Here is a 22178-nt window from a genome sequence, read left to right as displayed (position 1 = left end):
TAACAGGGTGGAGTTTTCAACAGGATCTTAAATACTTCAGTAATCCCAGGGGGGAATATTTGGTAAATAAAGGCCAGATTGGCCAATTATGAAATCTTCATTAGGCAGTAATATGACACATAGAAAGGTTTAGAAGAAGTTTAGCAGGAAGTAGATTAATGAGCCTTCAGTGAGATATGACAGGTAGAGCTAGTGGCCCTATAGTGTGATCTTTGCTCCTGCTCGGTCTCTGTGCAGTGAGTGTGAGTCAGTGATGTTCTGCTTGGTTGCCCTTTCCCAACACATGCATGTGCTGGCATTAGAGCACCGTACAGAGTCCACTGGAACAAAGCACAGACGTTGGATTTCAAAAAAAGAGTGGAGAGAGTGTGTGTTTCACATGGTAATAAAGAGAGCTCTCGCTGCCACAGAAAAGGTGGGTAACCTGTGTCAACTACTCAAAATGATTGATCTCAGATGGCTGACAACTTCTTTAGAAAGATAAAATGAAACCAGACAGTCTGTGGGCTGGCTGTCTCCAGAGCTGTAAGGGTGGACACACCACGCTTTTCTGACATTTACACCTAGTAAAAGACAGCCTTTGATTACTCTACAAAACAACCAAGGGACATTTTACACAGCACAACCGTGTATCTGTCTCACACCCTGCTGACCTCTTAACTAAAAGATTTTCTCTTTAGCCGTCAAAGTTGCCTGAAAGAACATGGAATAACAGTGGTTTATGTCACTTAGTCCAATTCAATGCACGGTTAGGTGGAGCCTGTTTTTCCTTTTACCAGTACGAAACACTCGCAGAGAATAGATGTATTGTGTGTCTACCTATATTGGACGCATTCCTATGCGCTGTCCACATGCAACGCACTCTTTGCACACGGTTCCAAAATCTTAACTGCACACACAGCCTGCGCATTGGGTCCTTAACTGTGGTAGTAATTGCAGGAATGATCACTTTACTCCACCATGTTAGCAGGAAATACATTGGAGAGTACTAAGAATGAACTGACACACGCACTCAACTGTGCGTCTCTCTCACTAGAGCACTCCTAAAAAATACTGTTGTATACCACAAAACCATTGAAATTTTAAAAATGACCATATCTTGGTCATACCGCCCAGCCCTAGGTGGAGGTGGAGCCTCACAGTAAAAGAGTCCTGTAGCACTGGTGAATCTGAGTGTATAGCACGTTAACCAGGACAATAACATACTTTATTTTATTTATTCAAGGAATGTTTTAATTTAAAAGAGTGGTTATTTCTGGACATGTTGATACTCTGCAACAGTCTGTAATAAAAGTGCCTGTGTGACATTTAGCACACGCGACTTTGACTTGGAACTGTCTTTTGTTGTATATTGCTTCAATGAAAATCGAGATAAATATTGAGATATAACTTTTGGAACATGTCCCAGCCCTAGTATGAGGTATTTTCTGGTTGACCTAAACAGCGTTAGCTAACGGCTAGTGGTCTTCCTACCATTCATGAACTTGAAAGCATTCTTTGAGCCGGTATTTACTTTGTCTCCTCGTCAGTCCAAAAACGTACCGGCCTGGATTTTGCCATGCTTTTCTCGCTGTTTTCTTCTTGTGTGGACCAGCTTTTATTTCTGGGTCATAGCCCAAGGGTTGAAGCTGTGGAGCATGCGCAAAGTGCCTAGGCCAGTTTGAGTCTGATTGAATGTGCAATGGTAAATTGACTCACAACCGGATCATCAGGGAGTTTCTGACTTTCCATACGAGACACAGATTGAAACAATATTATGACATCGATATTGTTTATGTTGCATTAAAATCATATTAGACCCGTCGCAATGGACTTTTGAAAAATTGAGTTGGATTAACATGTACACGTGTATTGAAGGAGGTGATTTGTGCCACCAGACAAATGTAAGAACTTGTTCATCTTGTACAGTTTAAGACCTGCATCACATTACTCATATTCATTGATGGTATACTAATTGAGCACTTATAATAACTTATATCCAGCTGACTGGTAAAAGTTTAATCCAACGTGGCTCTGTCTCATTTTCTCTCTCTCTTTGGAGCCCTTCAAAAGTGAAGCTATATCGAGCCATTACATTCTGAGGTCTCAAAGACATCAGGATTGTCTGCTAGATGTCTGCTGGAGAACAGAGCTGACCATGCACTGTAATCACAAACTCAAGTCAGAACAGCCAAAACAGCAAGACTTGTTTACTTGGCAGAAAAAATTAGGACTAGGCCTTTCATCCTGGGCTGTACCGAGCCACAGTGGGGCTGTGCAGGAAAAAAGGGCAACCAACGCCACCCAAGGCGTCAGGCAAAGCATTCATATGTGTTTGAAACTTGACAGGCTATTTGGAAAGCAGCACAAGGCCATTGCCCATGATGGAGGACTAGCTAGTTAGCTTGGAACACATGCCTACAAAGTTCTAAAACCCACACACAAAACATAGGCTTTAACGTCTTTTCCTATTTCCCACCCCTTTGCAGAGCTTTGTAGATATGCCAAAACAGAGCCTATGCTTCCAAAGCAATTTTAGAACATGTAATTACAGAGACTGCATGTTGTAAATTTAAACATTTCAAAAAACCTGTAATATGCGGGTAAATGTCATATTGAGTTGATAATGTGGCATGATATCAGGCCTGTTTTGACCTTGTTTAATACCGCAGATTCAAATAAACATAATATGTAATATTCTCTAATCCTCGGGGAAAATCAGTTTATTCATGAGGCATGCTGTCTACGTAACCAACCATCTTCATAAATCAGTTTTGCTTTCAGCTACACTTGGCTCTTTTTTCTCCCCCCCACCTACCTCTGTTTTCTTTAAAAAAAAAAAACGATGAAAAAGAAAAAAAATGGCCCGCAATGGACCTGACCATAAGCTTTATAATCAGTGATACCGGGAGTTGGAAATATTTACTCCGGTTTTGGAAGACTTGTTCAACTGCTGAATAAGTGATGTAAGCGACAGTAAGATTACCATGGGCATTTGTCATGGAAAATTCTATGAACAATTCATCAGAATAAAAGGCCATCCTGACGTGGAAAAAAGAGAAAAAGAGAGGCTTACAGTCTTGCAGCTAAATGAAATACCAAGACAAAACACGTTGCCGTTCAGTTTAAGAGTGGTTACGTTACAGTTAACACACATAAATATATATATATATATACCCCACAGCTTGTATCATTAAAACAGTGTTATACGTGACTGCTCTCTAACAAGATAAATATGGAAATTGAAGTTTATTGAAGTTTTCATCCTCCCACTCACTTCTTATCCCATGCAAGCTGATCATGTCAACTGTGTAGACAAATCAGTGACCTAAGCTTTTCCCCTTTCTTTATCATTCTTTTTTTTCCTCCTTTCTTTTCATGTACATTGGGGAGAGCCCAAATTTGAACGGAGTCTTCTTTGGGAGGCATGCTCCATGATGAATCCTTATTTGGTCAGAAAAATTCACATTGCCACTTCCAACAAAAATAACTCCAGTTTGTTGATGTGACTACCTTGGGAAACAGGACCACACACGGCAGGGAAGACAAATTGGAGCAACTGCTTCACAGTACCACCACTCCTCATTTCAGTTAAATGAGCCCTTGCATTCAAAGCAATAAGAGGTCAGAGAGTAATCAAGGCGAGGAAGGAAAACAAATTCCATAATTTGCTTCAAGGGACAAAGACAGAGTCTCTTGTCATCTGTTAGTCAGCAAAAAAGTCACTTAAATCCACACTCAATCATGAGCTTGATTTATCTTAGACTTAGATAAATGACATATATTTTATACCTCAAACATGGCGGATTCCGACGACAGACTTTAACAAGAATAAATCTGCAATTTTACAAAATAGCTCTGTCTGTACATGGAGCTTCACTTTGCACCTATTACAAGTATCTTTTCCTCCGCTGCTCAACTAAACATAGCCTGAACCAAATGAAATATTAATCATCACACCATCTCCAGAGCATGCATTTGAGAACACACTTTGTGTGTTCGAGTGGAAAACACCCCGTAGGCTCAACTCACTTCTGTCCTGGGTTAATATATTATGTTCACACTGCTCTTGCTCTACAACAAAACGGAAACAGGTATCCCGCACTTTGTCAAACATACGCCATACAATGAAGCATTCTTCCAAGCCTAGATCTGAATCCCAACGCACGACAGAATTTGTAAAAGCAACTTCTTGTGCTTCTTGTGCATCCTTATTTTTAATTTGGACTTTGGATCAAGTGTACACTGAAGAAAATGCATTTTCAAATCCAAGCCATATGAGCCAATTTCTATGTGTTAGTTAAAAGTTTAATTTTCAACCTAGCAGCTATATTCAAGGTTGTCATTTGTCCTGCTAGCAACATGAACTGCGGCGCCATTTACAGTAATCTTACCTGTCTTGGTGTTGATGGCAAAGAAACCCTGAGGATTGCCACTTGTGATCCGGTATGTGAGTTTATCACTGGCCTTGTCATCTGGATCCACTGCATTTATCTTGATGATTGACACATCTTTCGGGGAGTTCTCCACAACAGAGGGGTAGTAGACGGGTTCCGCGGTTTGCGGCGCATTATCGTTGACGTCCTGCACTTCGATGTAGACCTCGACGAAGGCAGAGAGTGGCACCACACCGCGGTCCATGGCGTAGACTGTGAGCCAGTAGTGAGGTATTGTCTCGTGATCCAGCGCTTCTTGCGTTCGAATAATACCTAAGAGATGAGAGAGACATAAACAAACTCCTCAGTCTACATCATGTCAGGGAACATTTTTATGTGTGACACATGCCTCTCGAGTGTCACATTACTACCTGCAGCACCAGTGATCTCTGAAATCGGAAGAAAACAGATGCTTGAATACCAGCTGCCTCTGAACAGGCAGATGTCGGGGTCGGTGAAAGCACCTCTTCTGTAATGTCAAGGTGGCATATTGACAACAGTCAGTCAGCGCTCTCTTGTTTGCATTCACTGGCAGGGACATTTTTAACTGCTATGTGGGGGCTGTAACATTCAGCTGAGAAAACAGAAAAGCTTTCAGAAACACGTGAAACCCAGAAGTTTTACAATGGTTAAATGGGAGAGGGGAGGACGGGGAAACTACGCAATTTGAAAAAGTTAAAAGGCCGAGACCATAAAGAAGTCCAAATTTGTGTGCACAGAGGATAAATAGCATTAACAAATGTGTGTTTTGATCAATGGCATGCTTAAGTAATTGTAACATCTGTCAACACAGGTTTAGAAGGTTAAATGGGGAAAACTGGTAAGCGAAGTGCCTGTTCTTGGTTGTTCTTTCAGGGGATAAGCTAACAGGAGTGTATTTGTTTTAGTGCTTTTCATCTCCATACGACCCCACTTACAAACTCTAGCCAGGTGATCAGTATGTAGATTCTAGGAAAGGTTAAGAATGCATGTATTTTAGTTTGGGGGAGAGGATGAAAGCGCTACAACATGAAAAATGCTGTTGTAGCGCTTTCAGAGGACATTAACATTTGTTGTCACTTCTCATTAAGTTTGTAATTTTTGTTTTGTTTTATTTTGTATTGTGCTGTCAATCTTCACATGGCTACAAACTAATCTTGTTACAGATGAAATGAAAATATTATGTCTTCAAATCCATTAAGTCAGCTATAGCAGTAATCTAGTTAGTCTCTCATGGCAGGCTATGAGGTAAACATAAACTAAATGAACAACGCTAAATGGAGATGTCACAATAATCTTTTATCATGTAAGGTTCTCACCGTACATTAGTTAGATAACTTGTGAGATCCCATTATTACAACATGCACAGTTCACACCAATATCTTCCAGATAAAGAAAACAAAGCACTTTCACTTAGTGGTAGCCATTTTTAAACATTATCAGTGTGTTTTCTGGTGTGAAAAGTCAAAAACAGGCCTAAAACTTTAGTCAATGCTGTTCCCATGATCACTGCTGTGGTAATGTATAGTATCGTCTGACTGTTTTATTATCTAAAATCTAACATAAGTATATGATGGTATGAACACAACAGTATCATTACTAGATATGGGTGTTGCCCATTTGCTACATTCAGTAAGAATCTAGGACACACTTCAACTCGCTGCTAGCCCTGGAAGTCTCCACAAAACCATACACAGGACAAAAAGACATATTTCCAAAGTTCAAATAGTTTACAAGAGTGTCTCTTTGCTGCTGCTGCCATTGTTCACATACTGTAACTTGATGAACTGTAATGGCGTGTAACCAAGAGCAGCCAAACCTCTAGCCTTCAGGAATGAACACTTTCTCAGGAAAAGAAAAACACCCCAAATGACAAAAAACTCAAATGTATCAAAATAGGGTAGTTTGGGGATGTGACTTATTTATTCCCTTGCCCTGCTTTGCATTATCATCCCTACATTTTCTGTCTGGGGTTCTCTCTTGTCATTAGTTATCATTACAGCTCTCTCAAACTCAGCTTGAGGCAAGTAATAAAAGGAGGCATGGGAAAACCAGGTAGTTCCTAAATCCAGGACTCCCATGGCAAAAACAGAACAAGTTAATAAATCAAGAATGCAAATGAAATGACTTAGCAAACTAATGACATAGAATCTACAAGAGACTGAGTGTTTGCCCACGATAATGGAGAAGAGGACAGTGCAGCACATGGAGAGTGTTTGATATGTAGACATATATGCTCATGTACAAGTGCAATGAAGACAAAGCGTGTGTGAGAGAAGAGAAAAATAGGAAAGGAAGGGACATGCTCATGCTTGTGTGCTCATCTATTTGACAGGCCGACACCAGCATGGCAGACAATTCCCCTTTCACGAGGGTTGTGCTTTTTGTACTTAGCTCTTTGTCTTGTATCTATCAGCACAGATAATGCCATTACTTAAGTTGTAACAACTACGTCTGCCAGAGGAATGTTACTGTTCACACTTTCGTCTTCTCCAACTTAGTGTCAATGCCAAACAGTTTTTTTCTTCATATTTATTACTGAAGATACTCAAAAACAGGCCAACTTGACCTTAAATAAATGGTATCTGCTGAGGCATTTGGGTTAAAAGGCTCTAATAAAGCACATGAAAGGTGAATCTGAAGAATTCAGTTGCCACACCTACCCCATATACCTAGCCTACTCAGTAAAGCAGAAGCAAAACCTGCCCTAGGGCCTCAAGAAAAAAAAAACAGACCGTCTTTGCCAGATTTGCTTTCCGCTTTTTTTCCCTGCTCTTTTCTTTCCCCTCTGGCTTTGTTCTTCAAAGTTACTTAAGCACAGTGGCAGCGAGGTGCAATTCTCAGACAACCAGTGGATCTTGAGCGATCAGGAGCAGCAGGTATTTTTACATACACAGTGTACATCAATCAAGGTCTTGTGCAGACACACAATGTGTGCATTCAATACAAAACCTACAGTCACGGTAAAGCCAGTTTGCTACACTCTTAGGAGGATGAAATTTGCTTTGGAAAAGCTGTTCTCTGCATGTCACAACTGGTCCAGTGAAACAAAGTAGAGTGCTACATTTGCTGACAATGCAAAACCAAAACAGTTTGATAAGTTGCTTTGACAATCAACCAGTGACCCTAAAGGCAATGGTACTCAAACCTCATGTCTCGTTCTTAACATGATGAACTTGAGTCTTTGAACTACCTTAACTTAATTCTACTCACCCCTACCCCACATTCCTCAGCCTTCTCAGGCCTCAAGCTCACATGCTTCCATAAACTTTCTCAGTGCAACCCCCCCCTACACCTTTCTCTTTCCACAGCCCTTGCAAAATGCTTTAAATTCCACCACCACACTGTAGGGCCTAGCGTAATAGGAAAAGTCCTACACTAAACTTTGTTACCCAGCAACTTAATGTCACATTATGCCAAGGTTCCCAGACATCTGTATCTTAGATCCATATTTCAAAGAGAATAAGCATACTTGTATTTTTTTTAACATTGTGTCAGGAAATCTTTTTCTGTGTAACACATACCAAAATCAAATGTTTGGTTGTCGGATGTTAAAAGCACTGCCTGAAGTATTGACTTTATTATGTCAGTGCAATATGATCAAACAGTCGACAAACAGTCCTTTGCCTTTTGAATTCACAGATATATTTTTAGAGATGGAGAAAGATTAACAGATAACTGCATTTCTCCAATCACCTCTCAAAATGACTATGGACCTGCATTTCCCACATTATTGTAGGGGCCAGCTCCACAGTAGGGGGTATTCCTGTATAGATGCCCCCTTTTACATTTCATTTTTTTTCTGTTGGCCTTATATAATTACCATGTTGTTGTGCTTTTGTATAATGACATGATATAACAAAGACTTAAAAATGCTGAACCACTAATATGTGAAAAGCCTCTGTGAAATTTAAAACCATGTGAGGGCTCAAACTCATACACTCTATGGTGAACCACTGCCTGGGTTTCATTTCATGTTTCTATCAGCTTCATTGACTTCTGAATTTATACAACAACAACAACAACAACAACATAACAATCTCTGTCCATATACAACAGACAAAAATAAAATCAATAGTATAAATATCTTCACTGCTCCATTTCATACAACATACTACTACTAGACCTAAGTTTATGGTTAAACTTTTAGAAAAACATAAACTCATTAATTTATGTATTCATTTGAAGGGCACACCAAGGTCATAACACATTTGTCTCAGAGATAACCATAAAGATGACACAGGATCACACCAAAACCATGTCGAGTATATCTCCTTCAATATCCTAGACAAACAATTACAGCTTATTGAGCCGGTGAGCCATTCCCACTTCATGCATCACTGTGCACACTGTATACAGTCATTACTGGCAGAAAAATGGCTGTCATCTGCTGGCTTAGGGGAAAATGGTACTGAAGGGAAGCTCCATCATTTCACCAGCCTAACCACGAAGAACAACAATGCTCTGTGTATCAGTGTAATCCTATTGTTTTTAGTTTGTTTATTTTACAGTGGTATATAAATCGATTTCGCTGCCCGTCCTAAAAATACAAATGCAGGATTTCTTGAACCATGAACAACTCACCCGGTGAAAATGTGAAGACCATTTATTTGTGAGCATTGGAAAGAAAAAGTCTTGCGATGCAATTGTTACATGTATGCAATTTGTAAATGAATTGGGATTTCATTCCACTTTTCTTTTCTTTCTTCAAATTGCCTATTAATTCCAGTTGAGATAGCTTTGGGGACTTCATTCTAACAATACAAAGTGTCCATTGTGACTGGGAACAGTGTTATTTCTAAAGGCCTTTGAAAAGGCCACAGAGCAGTTCTCCTTGATTCAATATCTCAGAATAATTTAGAAGGATTACTTCACTCCTTGTCCTGAGGTACTCTCTGTCTGTGCCTCTGATAACAATGAGGGGAAATGCAGGGTCATCTTCCATTCATTTCAATATAACAACACTATGGCTATTCATTTGTATGTCTAGTATCTATATTTGCATTGTATGCAAGAACCTATGCAAGCCTAAACAGGATATACACTTTCAACTGACAACACACAATTGCTCCAGGACAATATAATGCTGGGGGATATTCACACCATCTCTCCCATATATCACTCCACTGGGCAGGACATGATACCCTGCTGGCTTCCCACCTGTCATCTCTATTTATAGTCCTACCAAAAGAAGAAGAACAACAACAACACAGAAGGCAACAAATTAAAACTTTGCTTATTCATCAGGAACAATTAAATAATTCAGCATCATCCTGCGATGAAGATCTTGTCCTCCTCATTAAACAAAAAAAGGAAGATTTTGCACAACAGGCTCTGGATATATTGTAGGGTTTCATTTAGAGCATCTATACCGACCAGGAACAGCATCTGGCAGCCTCTCTGAGGTGAAATACACAAAAATAAGTTACTGGTTTGTGCTTTCCATCATATTACAAACGGTGGTCATATTGATGAAAATGGAGTAGTGCTGCTGAAAGTAGTGTCAGTGGAGTTTTAATGTCACCTACTGGTTAAAATGCAAATCAGTCTTAATTGACAGTAATAACTTGGATTTCATTTCCATGTAAATAATTGCTTGACAAATGCATTTTAAATTTAATTGTATTGCCCCACTTCATGATACCCTAGTGTATATGTCTGTGTGTATTTCAGCAACTGAAATAGTTGCTAAAAATTGAATGAGAGGATAAAAGCATGTCGGCATCACTTATATCGCTGCTATAATTTTGCAAATAGAGCCTAGGGTCCTGATGCTTCAATGCGTCTGTTGGGAACATGCAAGGTTTTCAAAACATTACTGCTTTTTGTACAACTAAGTGCTAGTGCTAGACTAGAAGTGGCTCTGGTTCCCAGTGCTGACGTAAAGTGTTAAATAATATAAAACTACCAATAAAAAAAAAAAAAGTTTTGTTGCATTGTATTTAATGAATGTAAAGAAGAAGAATATTCATTTGAACCCACTCTGAACTTTAAAGATGTATAGTCTGCATAGCTATTCACGTCAACAGAAAATTATAAATGTAATTCATGAGAGCATGACATGAATTAACACACAATGAGGCACATCCTCTGCATAAGGCAGCCTCAAGTTTCTTTAAAAAAGATTTAATGGACTGAGAGACCGACATACTTTTAACTAGGGAAAGTGTGTTTTTCATTTAGCAACCTACAATCAACTCTGTCCCGCTGCACATTCCTGGTCCCGTTTCCACAGTAACAGCACTCAAGCAAAGACTATTTGGAATCATGTGCCACTTTGCAGCCCCCCTTTTATCTAAAGACACACAGAGACTCAATACAAAGGCAGGTACAGTACACGAGGTAGCAGTTTGTTAACTATTACATATTACTGATTGCAAAAAAATTTATTTTTAGTATGCTTAAGAGTTTGCTTTATTAGTTGAAGTCTGGAAAATAAAGTTGCACAGAACTGTTAACTTGTTAACAGGACTTTGTTATTTTGAATCAAACTGCTCAATTTGCTTTCACAAAGAACGCTTTTGCAGCACATGCAGCAAATGGATTCAAGTTAAAAGGGCATTGCATATATTATCCAACAAAGAAGGACAATGCATACATTATACAATCAGCATCTGTGTCTCATCTAGACTGAACACAATCTCTGGTCGTCTTGTTTGCTGGATGGTTTCACAAACTGAGAAACAATTTGCTTTGAACAGCTGTACAGTCAAATCTAGCTCCATATCATGTGAAGGAGTCAATGTGTTGAGCAGACTTTAAATAAAGCTTAAGACCTCTGGTGCTGAAAATGACCTCCTGTGTAATGGCTTATTTACACCGGCTCTACTCGCCTCACCACGGTTTAAGTAGCGTGCTGAGTAGGTACTATGCGATGGTTGGTCAGACTGCGGACCACTGAGTAGCCAGAGTGCCGTCACAGGAAGAGACGTCCTACTCACAAATCAAGCCGAACAGTGCCAAACTGTAGATCACTTAAAATTACTTAACAATCCAAAAAACGTGGGTTAAACTCCAACAACTACAGGAGCCTGGTGTAAAGTCACTTGTCACAATGTGTATGTGTGACGCGTATAAAACGAAGTCACCACTGTTTCACTCGGCCATGCAGTGATGACTCCGCCCACGTTAAGTGAGTACTTTTTTGTAGTGGAGATGCAGCCTAATTGTTCCGTGCCGAGGTGAGGCACGTTCCCTCCGACGTTACTGTGTTACTGCTACCAGTGCTTTTGACTCATTTGGGCTCACCCATACTTGCACAATCTTTCCAGACGGAATGAAAAGACAGTTACTCACTTGCAAAAAAGCACCTTTTCCATTATGTCCCTGAATGTAATTTGTGTCAGGTTCAATACCAGCAAAGTGAGGAGTGGATATCATAATGACAAGCATTGTTTTATTCCAGGCTTTGTGTTTTACAAATGAATACCGCTGCAAATGTTAGTGGTGTTCTTTTATATCTTCATTTTCTTTTGATTATTTTTCAAATCTTGACGGTGATGTGTGCAAGATTATCATTTTAATACTGTGGTAGGCAAGTAGATGATAGCTGAGTCTCTTGTTTTGTCATTCATTCGTCTATTGTTAAATATTGTTAAACTCTCACTATAGTCCGAGCTGGCTCTCTGAAAAGGAACTGGGTATTGTATTAACATTTAAAACAAAATGCCATTACTTTGCCTCCTTGCCTTGAAAACCAACATCAGTTAACCTCTAATACCTGCAACACAGCACACACAAGATAATTTATGCTTCCTCTCCAGAACAAAATGGAGGATAAACAGAAGTACACTGATGCCATGGAAAAACCTCCTTCAAACTCCTTTCTCAAAGTTGATGCCGGAATTGCTTTAGACAGCATCTTGCTTTGTTTATGCTGAAGAGCCTCTGATATATCAAGGTTCTGTGTCAGCGCTCAGAGCCTTAACAGTGATTATTTGTCAAAAAACATTGCTCTACTAATAACAAATATTTCAACTGAATGGAGGAATGATAAATTTGGTCTAAAGCATGGGCAGGGGCCCAGAAAAAGAGACCTGATAAGTGTAAGTTTAAATTGAGATGGCACCGAGCCAGTGACCACAGTGCTTTTAATAACAAAGAGAATGTCTGGGCAAACAGTTGCCATGGCCTCACTAAGCAAGCTGACAGAAAAAAAGAGCCATATTTGGAAAGAAAGACATGGCTTGCATTTAACAATTTCATTGCATTTAAATGGTGAAAATGAGAGCAACATTACAGCAATCAAGGACACCATTCTTAAATTTAGTTGCTTATGTCTCACAAACAAAAGACAAGCTTGTTTTTTTCTGCGCATGTTTTGGCAGTCAAGTGGACAGCAAGTATGGCCTGTTACTAAATACATTCTCTGTTCAGATTTGTTAGATACACCTACTCCATGAACATCAGTCACTGTCTTGTTGCATCAGCGATCACAGAGTGTAATTCTTTCCACAGCAACACTTTGTTACGCTCAGAATAATACTGTTGTTCGTGTATTATTATGAATGCCTCAATAGGAGAACTGGCAAAGGGAATAGTAATTTATATTGCGGTAATAGAACCAACAAAACACTGCATCACAGATGAAGACAACTGAAACTGATGTATACTTAGCAAACACATGTGCAGGGGTTTAGGATTTCAAGCATCAAGTAAAACAGGAAAAGGCCCACGTTCTTTTCTCCTCACTCCTTCCCACTGGGAAAAGCAAATTCCATAACTGAAGGTGTGTGGCTCCTGGCATTTTTCCTTATGCCGCTATTTCATTTGTCTTCTAATTTTAAACCATTAAAAAAAAAAAAAAACTCTCTGGTTAAGATTCACAACATGCAGCTGCAGAACACAGTATATGGTGGGGTGTGCACCCATGCTTACATTTTCCTTTAGGAAGCATAATATTTTAAATGCATATGGTAGCCTAACACACCACACCCTTCATCTTGTGAAATCATAGGAGGAGCGTTACCACCTTGGCTGTATTTAGTCGTCTACCGACCCCAGACGTAATCCATAATCACAAAACCAATCCAGAACAATCCTATCATTGAACCTCCTGATAATCACTTAATATGAGCCCTGTGGGATTAAGTAGACAGAGCTTTTAAAACTACACTCCACATAAGATGAGACATTTATATCAGTTGGCTGCATGTGTTCAATGCAGTAGTCTATTAAAATATTAACAACTCGTAGCACAATTGCACTTTACTTGTACATGCATTTAAAAAACGGTATATTATGATTGCCGAACAGCACACGGAGGAAACATAATCACTAGTCGAAGCATATCTGTTCATTAAACAAAATCATACTGCAGACCAGCCACAGAAGGGATCACCTCATCCCAGAGCTGACAAAAGACCACAGAAAACAGATCCTTTAAAAAGCCTCTTCTACATCACATTAAAGGCTCAACCCCCATGGTAAATTGACCATGTAAAAGAAAGTAAGTCCCAATATCCTGATGTTATTTTCTGTCAACTTCTTGAATAACTCATTTTCTTCTCTAATAACCATCTAACTGAAAACATTGCAACTGTAAAGCGATGAAGCAGACTAATATATATTCATTTAATATCTAGCTTTTTTTTAAGTTGCCAATAGGAATCTATTTATTATGCATTACGTTCACAGCCTAATTTAGACCTTAAACATGTATAATGCAGAGAGACATTCAATTTCAAATACGAAAAGAAAAATCACATTAAGCTGTCTGAGAATGTTAGTTAGAAAGGCCAGAGAGCCAGGTCCAAAACATTCAAATCAGGTGATTACAGGGTTTTTGGGTAGGAACTCCTGAAATTCCAGACTGCTCATTTGGATATAATTTGAGTCAGATGTTACAGACATTCTGTGCAGCTGAGCAATTATTAACATATTTTCAGCAACCTAAAAAAGGAGCCTGCAAACAAATCATTGACTGCATTACAATACTGTACCCTTAGGTCAGACAGATTTCATTGTGTTAGGCATAGGATGACAAAAAGCCTTCTATTCTATTTTAACATGAACATTTTAATTGTTTTAAAAAGCTTGTGTGACAAGGTGAAAAGAAAAGAGGCTGAAGTCACTTGCAAACTTATAAGTACCTCAACAGTTACTCAAGAATACCCACTCAGGTCTGAGTGACAGCTGGCCCATCTGTTCCTGCCGTCATTTCTCTCAAAGAAGAAAAATGACTGGAATCATGAACCTTAATCCGTATCCTGGATCCTCATTGTTCCACAGCATGACATGACTAAATAAACTTGGGCTGCATAAAACTTTCCTACTTTTTTTCGAGTTTTTTTTTCACATTTCATACATAAACAAAAGCTCACATCACTCTGTGAAGACCTTGAGAAAAGAAACTCACCTGTTTGCTCATCAATGGTAAATATCCCCAGGCCAGAGCCATCTCTTATGGAGTAGCGGATCTCTCCATCTTGTCCACTGTCTTCGTCCTCAGCTGTTACAGTCATTACCGAAGTCCCAACATCTGCATCCTCCTTTATAAATCCCTTTTCCACAAATGATCGGAATAAAGGCCGGTGCAGGTTCTCGTTCACATCCACCACATCCACCTCAATGAAGCAGGTTGACGACAAGGATATGGGCTTCCCTTTGTCTTTAGCCTTTGCCGTGACGTTGTACACCTGTTTTGTCTCATAATCTAGATTTTGCACGATCCGCACGGCTCCGCTGACTTTGTCTACTTCAAATTTCCCACCTCCGTTATCAATAAGGCTGTATCGTACCTGACTGGAAGGTCCAATATCAGGGTCATGAGCCTCCAGCCACATAATAACAGTACCAATAGGAAGGTCTTCCCTCACCTTCACATGGTAATTAGGGGGGACAAATTTAGGTGGATTATCATTCACATCTTCTAAGGTGATCCTAAGTTGCACAGTGGACACTAGCTGTGGCTCATTCACTGCCTGGTCACGTGCCGCAATCTTCAAAACGTAAACTGGACTGAGCTCCCGATCCAGTGCCTTTGTCACAGTCACTACACCAGTCTCTTTGTTAATAGCAAATTGATCCGTGCCTCCCAAAATTGAATACTTGACAATGCCATTACTGCCCTGATCCTTGTCTGTGGAGTCTACCTGGATGATTTCCGTTCCAACTGGTGTGCTCTCACTTATTTCAACTGAATAGGAATCTTGCAAAAATTGGGGGCTATTATCATTGGCATCTAGGATTTTTACATCCAAGAGGCGTGATGATGATTTCTGTGGAATGCCAAGATCATAAACTGTGATGTTGAGGGTATAATGGTCCGTTGTTTCTCTATCAAGTGGAGAATAAACCAGAAGCCAACCAGTTTCCATGTCTACTATGAAGCGGCTTTCTGTGTCTCCCCCTGAGATAACAAATACTAGTTTTCCATTGAAGCCACTATCTGAGTCTGTGGCACTTAAATGGACAATCCGGGCTCCAACAGGAAGGTCCTCTTTCACTTCAATAACACTGGGGAAAGAGTCTGCATACTGGGGAGAGTACCGATTGACTGAGTGAATGTCCAAAAAGTTGTCCTCTGTCTCGGGTTGCGTGTGGATTTTGCTGCCCTGAAGCAGCTTCTCAGCCAACATGGTAGCAACACCAGTTTCAACACATTTTATCTGGACAGGCTTACGTGCAGTAATGACGGTTATGTTCATGAGCATTGGCTGGGTCTCACGTTCGCCATCGGTTGCTATGATTTGTAAGCTATGAAAGGACACTTTAGCTGCCTCTCCCTCACTCAGCGTGTGCTTCAGCGAAAGCATGCCAGAGTTTGGGTTCAGTTCAAACAGGTCAAGATCATTCCCGCCTTTCAGTTTGTACCGTACAAGCTGCAGTTCATCAGCATCTATGGCAGACACAGTTGTAATCTGCTCTTCCACGCCATGGTCCCTTGGCACGGTCACTTCACAGTCTACATTTTCAAACAGGGGCTTATTGTCATTGAGGTTATTTAATGTTATTTTGACTGATGCCTCCACCTCTCTCCGGAAAGGGGATCCCCAGTCTGATGCCCTGACTTTGAGATTGTAAATCCTGGGCATGAGCTCATAATCTAGGACTTCTGAGGTACTGATAACACCAGAGAAGTAGTCAATGACAAATGGTTGCGGGCTCAGATTGGTAATGCTATAAGTCACGTAGCCATTCTCACCTCTGTCTGGATCGGAGGCTTTAACCGTTACCACACTGGTCCCTACGGGTACATTCTCATCAACAGTGGCATCATAAGATGTCTGCTTGAACTCAGGTGCGTTGTTGTTTACATCAATCACATCAACAATCACTTTTGTTGCTGCTTTTCTGTCACTGGTGATCACATCTAGCTCATATTGGGGGACAGAATCAGCAGTGATTTGTCCAGCAGTGCTGATTAAGCCAGTATCTGGATTGATAATAAATTTGCTCTTGTCAGATTTGTGTCTAAAAGCATATTTTATCTGTGGATACTTTGGCACAGCTGTTACCATAGTGACAGGTGTATGAAGAGGGGCAAATTCACTCAAATTGACTCTGTACACTGCCTTTTCAAAGACAGGAGGGCCCACTTTGAACTGTGCTGAAGTGACATGCACCAATTTAGCAGAAGAAAATTGAGGGGGGCTGCCTTTGTCTTTAGCCTGTAAAGTAAGGTTGTATCCAAAAGGCTGGCTGTCCCAGTCAACATCTTTCACTGCTTTTATTTTATACTCTTTGCTCCCGGGGCTACTTCTAACAGCTTTAAACTGTTGTAGCGGGTCACCAGCGACAATGCTCAATGATGCTATCTCTCCATTTGGTCCCTGGTCATTGTCTTCCACTGTCACAATAGCATAGGTGGGGTCGTGGTCTGTATCGGATGGGGCCAAGGATACTGCAGTAATGACGGGTGCATACTCGTTGGCCTGCTCCACCCTGACTGCAAGCTTGGCCATGCTGCTGAAGCCACTGCTACCGTACAACTTCATTCCTCTATCCACTGCTAGTATCTCTAACTCGTACAGCTTTGTCTCAGAGAAGTCCAGTTTGCCAGTCAGCGTCACCACACCGCTGGTTGGATGAACCGCAAACATGTCCGTCCACTCTCTGAAACTATAGTAGTATTCTCCATTCGTACCGATGTCAGCATCAGTGGCTGTGACCTTGGCCACGCTTGTGCGTATGGCTGTGTTCTCTGGCAGAGAGATACTATAGGATGTTGGTGAGAAGAGAGGCCTCAGATCATTGGTGTCCAGTACCTGCACCTTAACTCTAGTGCGACATTCTAAGTTGGTGCTCCTCTCTGAGGCTTTAACAGTAAGCATGTAGTGGTCTTTAACCTCCCGGTTGAGAATGGCAGTGCTGCCACCTTTGGTCCTTATTCGCAAAAAACTAAAATCTCCCAACAGGTAGTCCTCGGCTTTGAATAGGTTCTCGTTGTCTCCAGCAATGATTTTGTACCGTACTTCCCAGGCTGGGTCTGTGATATAGATCCCCATCTTGGTGTGACTCTCTAAATAAGTCTTAGCAGCAGAGTTCTCATAAATGGTGGCATTGTAAACGGAGTGGGTGAATTGCATGGAGGCAGCCCTTGCCATCCTTTGGTTCCCTGCGCAACCACAGAGCAGCTGCAGGAGCAGCACAAGCAATGAAACCAAGCACTTCCCCATTATCGTACCGTGATCGTCACAGAACCACCTAGAAAGAGACAGAAATATATGAATTAATGTTACGACACTTAAATGTGCAGCAAGTATAACATTTACCATAATTGCTACTGCTCACGTTTAAAAAGCAAATCTTTTTTCTTTTTTTTGCAGGTATCCTGACAAGATTTAAAGTGCATTAATGTTTCAAATTTAACCTCTTTCTAAGCAGCACACTTTCCTGGATTTTTTAAGACATATGTGATGGCTGGGCTGATACGTGGCTAAATAGTCTCCTATGGAAAAGATGAGGCAGAGCAGTCAGCCAGGTGACAAGATTTAATCCTACACTGCTGCCATGTCTGCACAATGCCATTTGGCAACCGTGTGCATTTAATTTATCCAAACATCAGCTTAATGAGCTCAGAAAAAAAGGGTTTGCACTATGGAAACATTTATTTTTAATTATCAAAAACACATTTTGAACGTAAACTCACACATTCTAATGCTGCTTAATTTTCTCTTCCTTGAAAATCTTCACTTCTACTCATCCACAAACGATTAAACAATCTAATATGAGAGTGACAACTATCCGCGCTCAACTTCTCTGCCAGAAAAACCATCAGAATAAATAATCTGCCGTTTTAAATCAAACACACTGCTGCTCTTTGCAATCTCGTCAAGCTGCAATCACGATTTAAATCAACCGGGGATGAGACCAGGAAAGTGCAAAAATAAAAATAAAAAATTGCAGATTCATCCGTTTACAGCCGCTTTACATCATCTCTGCAAGCGAGTGTGTACAAAGGCAAATAAAAAGGGGCAATAGGTCGTTATGTTGGCAGCTATGTCGTATGTGAAATAACCCACATTATTTACTTTTGGCGTGTCAAACCAAAGCCGACCTGGGTTTCGTTATAAGTGGTTTATGTGCGGTTAATAAGTGACAAAGTCGAGCCGCTCAATCCACCTTAAATCTGAAACTATCGCCTGCAGGTACAAAAGAACCATCTGCTCTTGGACGACCATTGTAAAAAGAGAAAAACTGAAAAAGTGAAGCTCTTTTGCAAACACACACCCAAAACAGACCATTCCGAACTTGTTTTAACACCAAATACAGATTAAAACATCTTAAGAGAAAATTAAGTGGGGGGAAAAAAATGTGAGTAGTTAGTTAGCTGCTTTCAGACTGTTTCATCTCCAACCCCCATCCCCCAACTGAAGCCGTTCACTTCACGAGACCAAGGCAGCCTTTCGCTATCATAAAACGCTCCCTACACCTTTCTAACGTAACACTGGGCAGCGCACAAACTGCCGTCACACCGAGTTTAACGCGTTTCAAAAACGACGACGACGTGAAACTTTTGTTTTCTGTTGAGAATAAACTTCTTCGCAGAGGGTGAGGGAATCTTGTGGCTCTCGTTTCGCAGCCTCGCCGCTGCTTCACAATAGCCGAACCTAACTTTTTCACTCGTTTACATTGAGGCGGCAGCTCAGCGCCAGTGTTAGTGAAAATGTGGGAAAAACGCACATTCACATACCTTTAATATTGTCGGTCTCATAGATTTGGAGGTTTAGCATGTGGTTTATGTGGTAGTCCAAATCCCGGCATGGTAATACATGGACTTCTCTCCTGGCCGTTACTCCTGCCACCACCGCTAGGCAGCTTCTCAGTCTCTCTCCCACTCTTTCCCTTCACTGCCTCCCTTTCTCTCCCGCACCGGAGCTGCCTGGTATCTCTCCGCGCTGCGCACGTCCGGATCTACTTTACCGACTGGCACGCATGGTAAACCCTCTTCGCTCTGATCTGGACTTTCTAGACCCGAACTCGGCACATTATATATAAGAATTATAATATTTTACATACTTGTTGTTGTTTTTTTATCCTATTCTATTCCCATTTTGTTTTGTTTTTGTATATATTTACTTACTTATTATTTTTTACTATTTTATCAATAAAGATCAATAAAGACAAATGGATATTAATCTTCACCTCCTCTCCTCACCTATAATAGCAGCAGAATTTACTTTTATTTCAACTTTCAAACCTCATACATACTTTATGATCATGGCTACACCTGCTATTGTTTTCTGCACACACACACAAACACACACGCGCGCGCGCGCGCTATCTTATTGTATTACTGTATTTCATATTTAAATTCCATGCAAGTTTGTTCAACTTTGTTTAGCGCTGCAATTATCCAGATTAAATGTTAGGGACACGTGAAGTGTCCTTACATGTCCTAAACATGTCCAGCCCATAAGGGACTAACCTTAATTCAATATTCACATCTGCAGCTGCTGATGATGCTGCACATAAGGTGAAAAAAATGCATGTAGCACCCAGCAGTTCGCACCTGGGTCTGCATTCTGGCATCAGATCATCAGGGTAACTGATGATGATGATGACGACGACGTGTAGAGAGAGAGAGAGAGAGGGAGAGAGAGAGAGAGAGAGATCCGCAGGCGCTCAGGACTCAGGAGTGTGGCTGCTATGCGATTGATGGCGCTGTCTCACTGCACTTTCCCGGATTGCAGTGATCCAGCTGGTGCGCCTGCAGGAAGTTCACTGCTTCTGCTGCGGCTCCGAAACCACCGTATGCTCCATGTCTGCGTGAGCGAGCAGCAGTAGTGTGCTCTTTGTGCGCAAAAACCAACCGTGCGTAATTGTGCACTTGGTTGTCACTTGGAACAAGTCACACACAGAAGCCCTCACTTTAAAAATAAAAATAAAAATAAAAAATACCATAAAGATGCTTTGACTTAAGCACCAAGTTGTTGTTTTTTTTTCGTTTTTTTAAAAAAGGAAGAGAGTGCAGCTTCCCGTAGAAACAAAACCGCGCGTCCTTCCTTGTCTGCTATTTTACTCACCAGACCAGTTTGATGACCGACGGCGGCCGCTCCAAAACTTCCCCCTCACATAAATCTCAGCAGTTTTTGGCGAGTGCCGGTCGCGAGCATTTCCGAGATCACCGCGGCTTCTGTTCCGTGTAAATCTGTCACACTGTGTTCCTCCTCAGTCCCTCACAGTGCCGGAGCCTCGTGTTCTGGTGCGATCAGAGCCTCATCACGCACGGTGGTGGGTTTACGGTTTCGCCTCGCTCCTCTCCTCCACAGAGGCTCAGGAGGAGTAAGGCTTTGCATACTATACTCTTGCTGCCTTCAGGTGATAACGGGAAATAACGCTGTTCTCATTGGAGCTCACGATGGGGGGGAAATACTGAAGGAATGGCAAAGTCGTGATTTACTAATCTCCAGTTCTCTTGTTGGAAAAAGTGATATTGAGGCGAGGAGTGAAAGCAAGTACCACATCACCTACTCATGGACAAAGTTGTGTTTTTTTAATTTAATTTTGGCTTGTGTTTTTATTTTTATACAAACAATTTCATATAGCTCACATAAATATCTACTCAACTAACCATTCCAATTAAGAGTCTCATTTTGAGCATAGAGCAAGGGTGTCAAATAGAGCTGAAACAATTAATCGATCACTAAATGAATCGACTATTTTTGATAATCGATTGATCGGTTCAAAGCTTTTTGAACCGAAGTTTTCTGATTGTTCATTTCTTTGCTCTGGATAACAAAGAAATCATTAAAAGTTAATCATTTTGGTTTCTGGACAAAACAAGACATTTGAGAACATCATCATTTCCAGGTTTGACGAACACTGATCAACATGTTTTAAGGTTTTCCGATATTTTATGGACCAAGTGATTCATCGCGAAAATAATCGACTGATTAATCGATTATGAAAATAATCGTTAGCTGCAGCTCCACTGTCAAACTCATTTTAGTTCAGGGGTCACGTGCAACGCAATTTCATCACAAGTGGGCTGGACAACATAAAAAAACAGCATAATAACCTATAAACAACAAGAGCTCCACATTGATCACTTTGTTTTACATATAATGAAGTATCTTTTTATGTATTATGTGGAATTTCTTGAGAAAAATAAGTGCAATTTATGGGCCAATTTTGGCCCATGGGCTATATGTTTGACCCCCCTGATATAGAGCCTATTTTAATCCATCTTTATCTCAGCTATTCAATCACTTCCTAACAGGGTAACGATTTTGAAATGATCTTCAATATAAAAAAGGCCATTAAAACTCCCCCTTTGAAGATCCACAAAGTTTAAAAGCAGGGACATATCAAATGTCCTTGAAGGCACACCGGATCTGA

The 22178-nt window shown here is 40.7% G+C and overlaps 1 protein-coding gene across 12 annotated transcripts in view; it reads right to left on the bottom strand.

Moving 5' to 3' along the window:
• Window positions 1–19699, bottom strand: part of fat1a (FAT atypical cadherin 1a) — a 65159-nt gene extending 45460 nt beyond the window's left edge. For 6 of the 12 annotated variants that reach the window (XR_006360621.1, XR_006360620.1, XM_044029232.1 and 3 more), the window contains exons 1-3: window positions 19531–19699; window positions 14752–18041; window positions 4374–4688 (exon numbers count right to left, since the gene is read on the bottom strand). Coding sequence is in view for 10 of the 12 variants with exons in the window: in XM_044029232.1 (XP_043885167.1) it covers window positions 4374–4688; window positions 14752–18013 (3577 nt within the window). In the remaining 2 variants the exon portion in view is untranslated. The remainder of the gene's footprint in view (window positions 1–4373; window positions 4689–14751; window positions 18042–19530) is intronic. The other 6 variants (XM_044029236.1, XM_044029226.1, XM_044029227.1 and 3 more) reach the window with 1 other exon arrangement.
• Between the last annotated feature and the right edge of the window lie 2479 nt (window positions 19700–22178).

The sequence above is a fragment of the Solea senegalensis genome, linkage group LG6 (genome assembly GCF_019176455.1).
Source record: "Solea senegalensis isolate Sse05_10M linkage group LG6, IFAPA_SoseM_1, whole genome shotgun sequence".
Lineage (NCBI taxonomy): Eukaryota > Metazoa > Chordata > Actinopteri > Pleuronectiformes > Soleidae > Solea > Solea senegalensis.
Note: the sequence above shows the minus strand (reverse complement) of the source record. Positions and strands in the feature narration are given on the sequence as shown.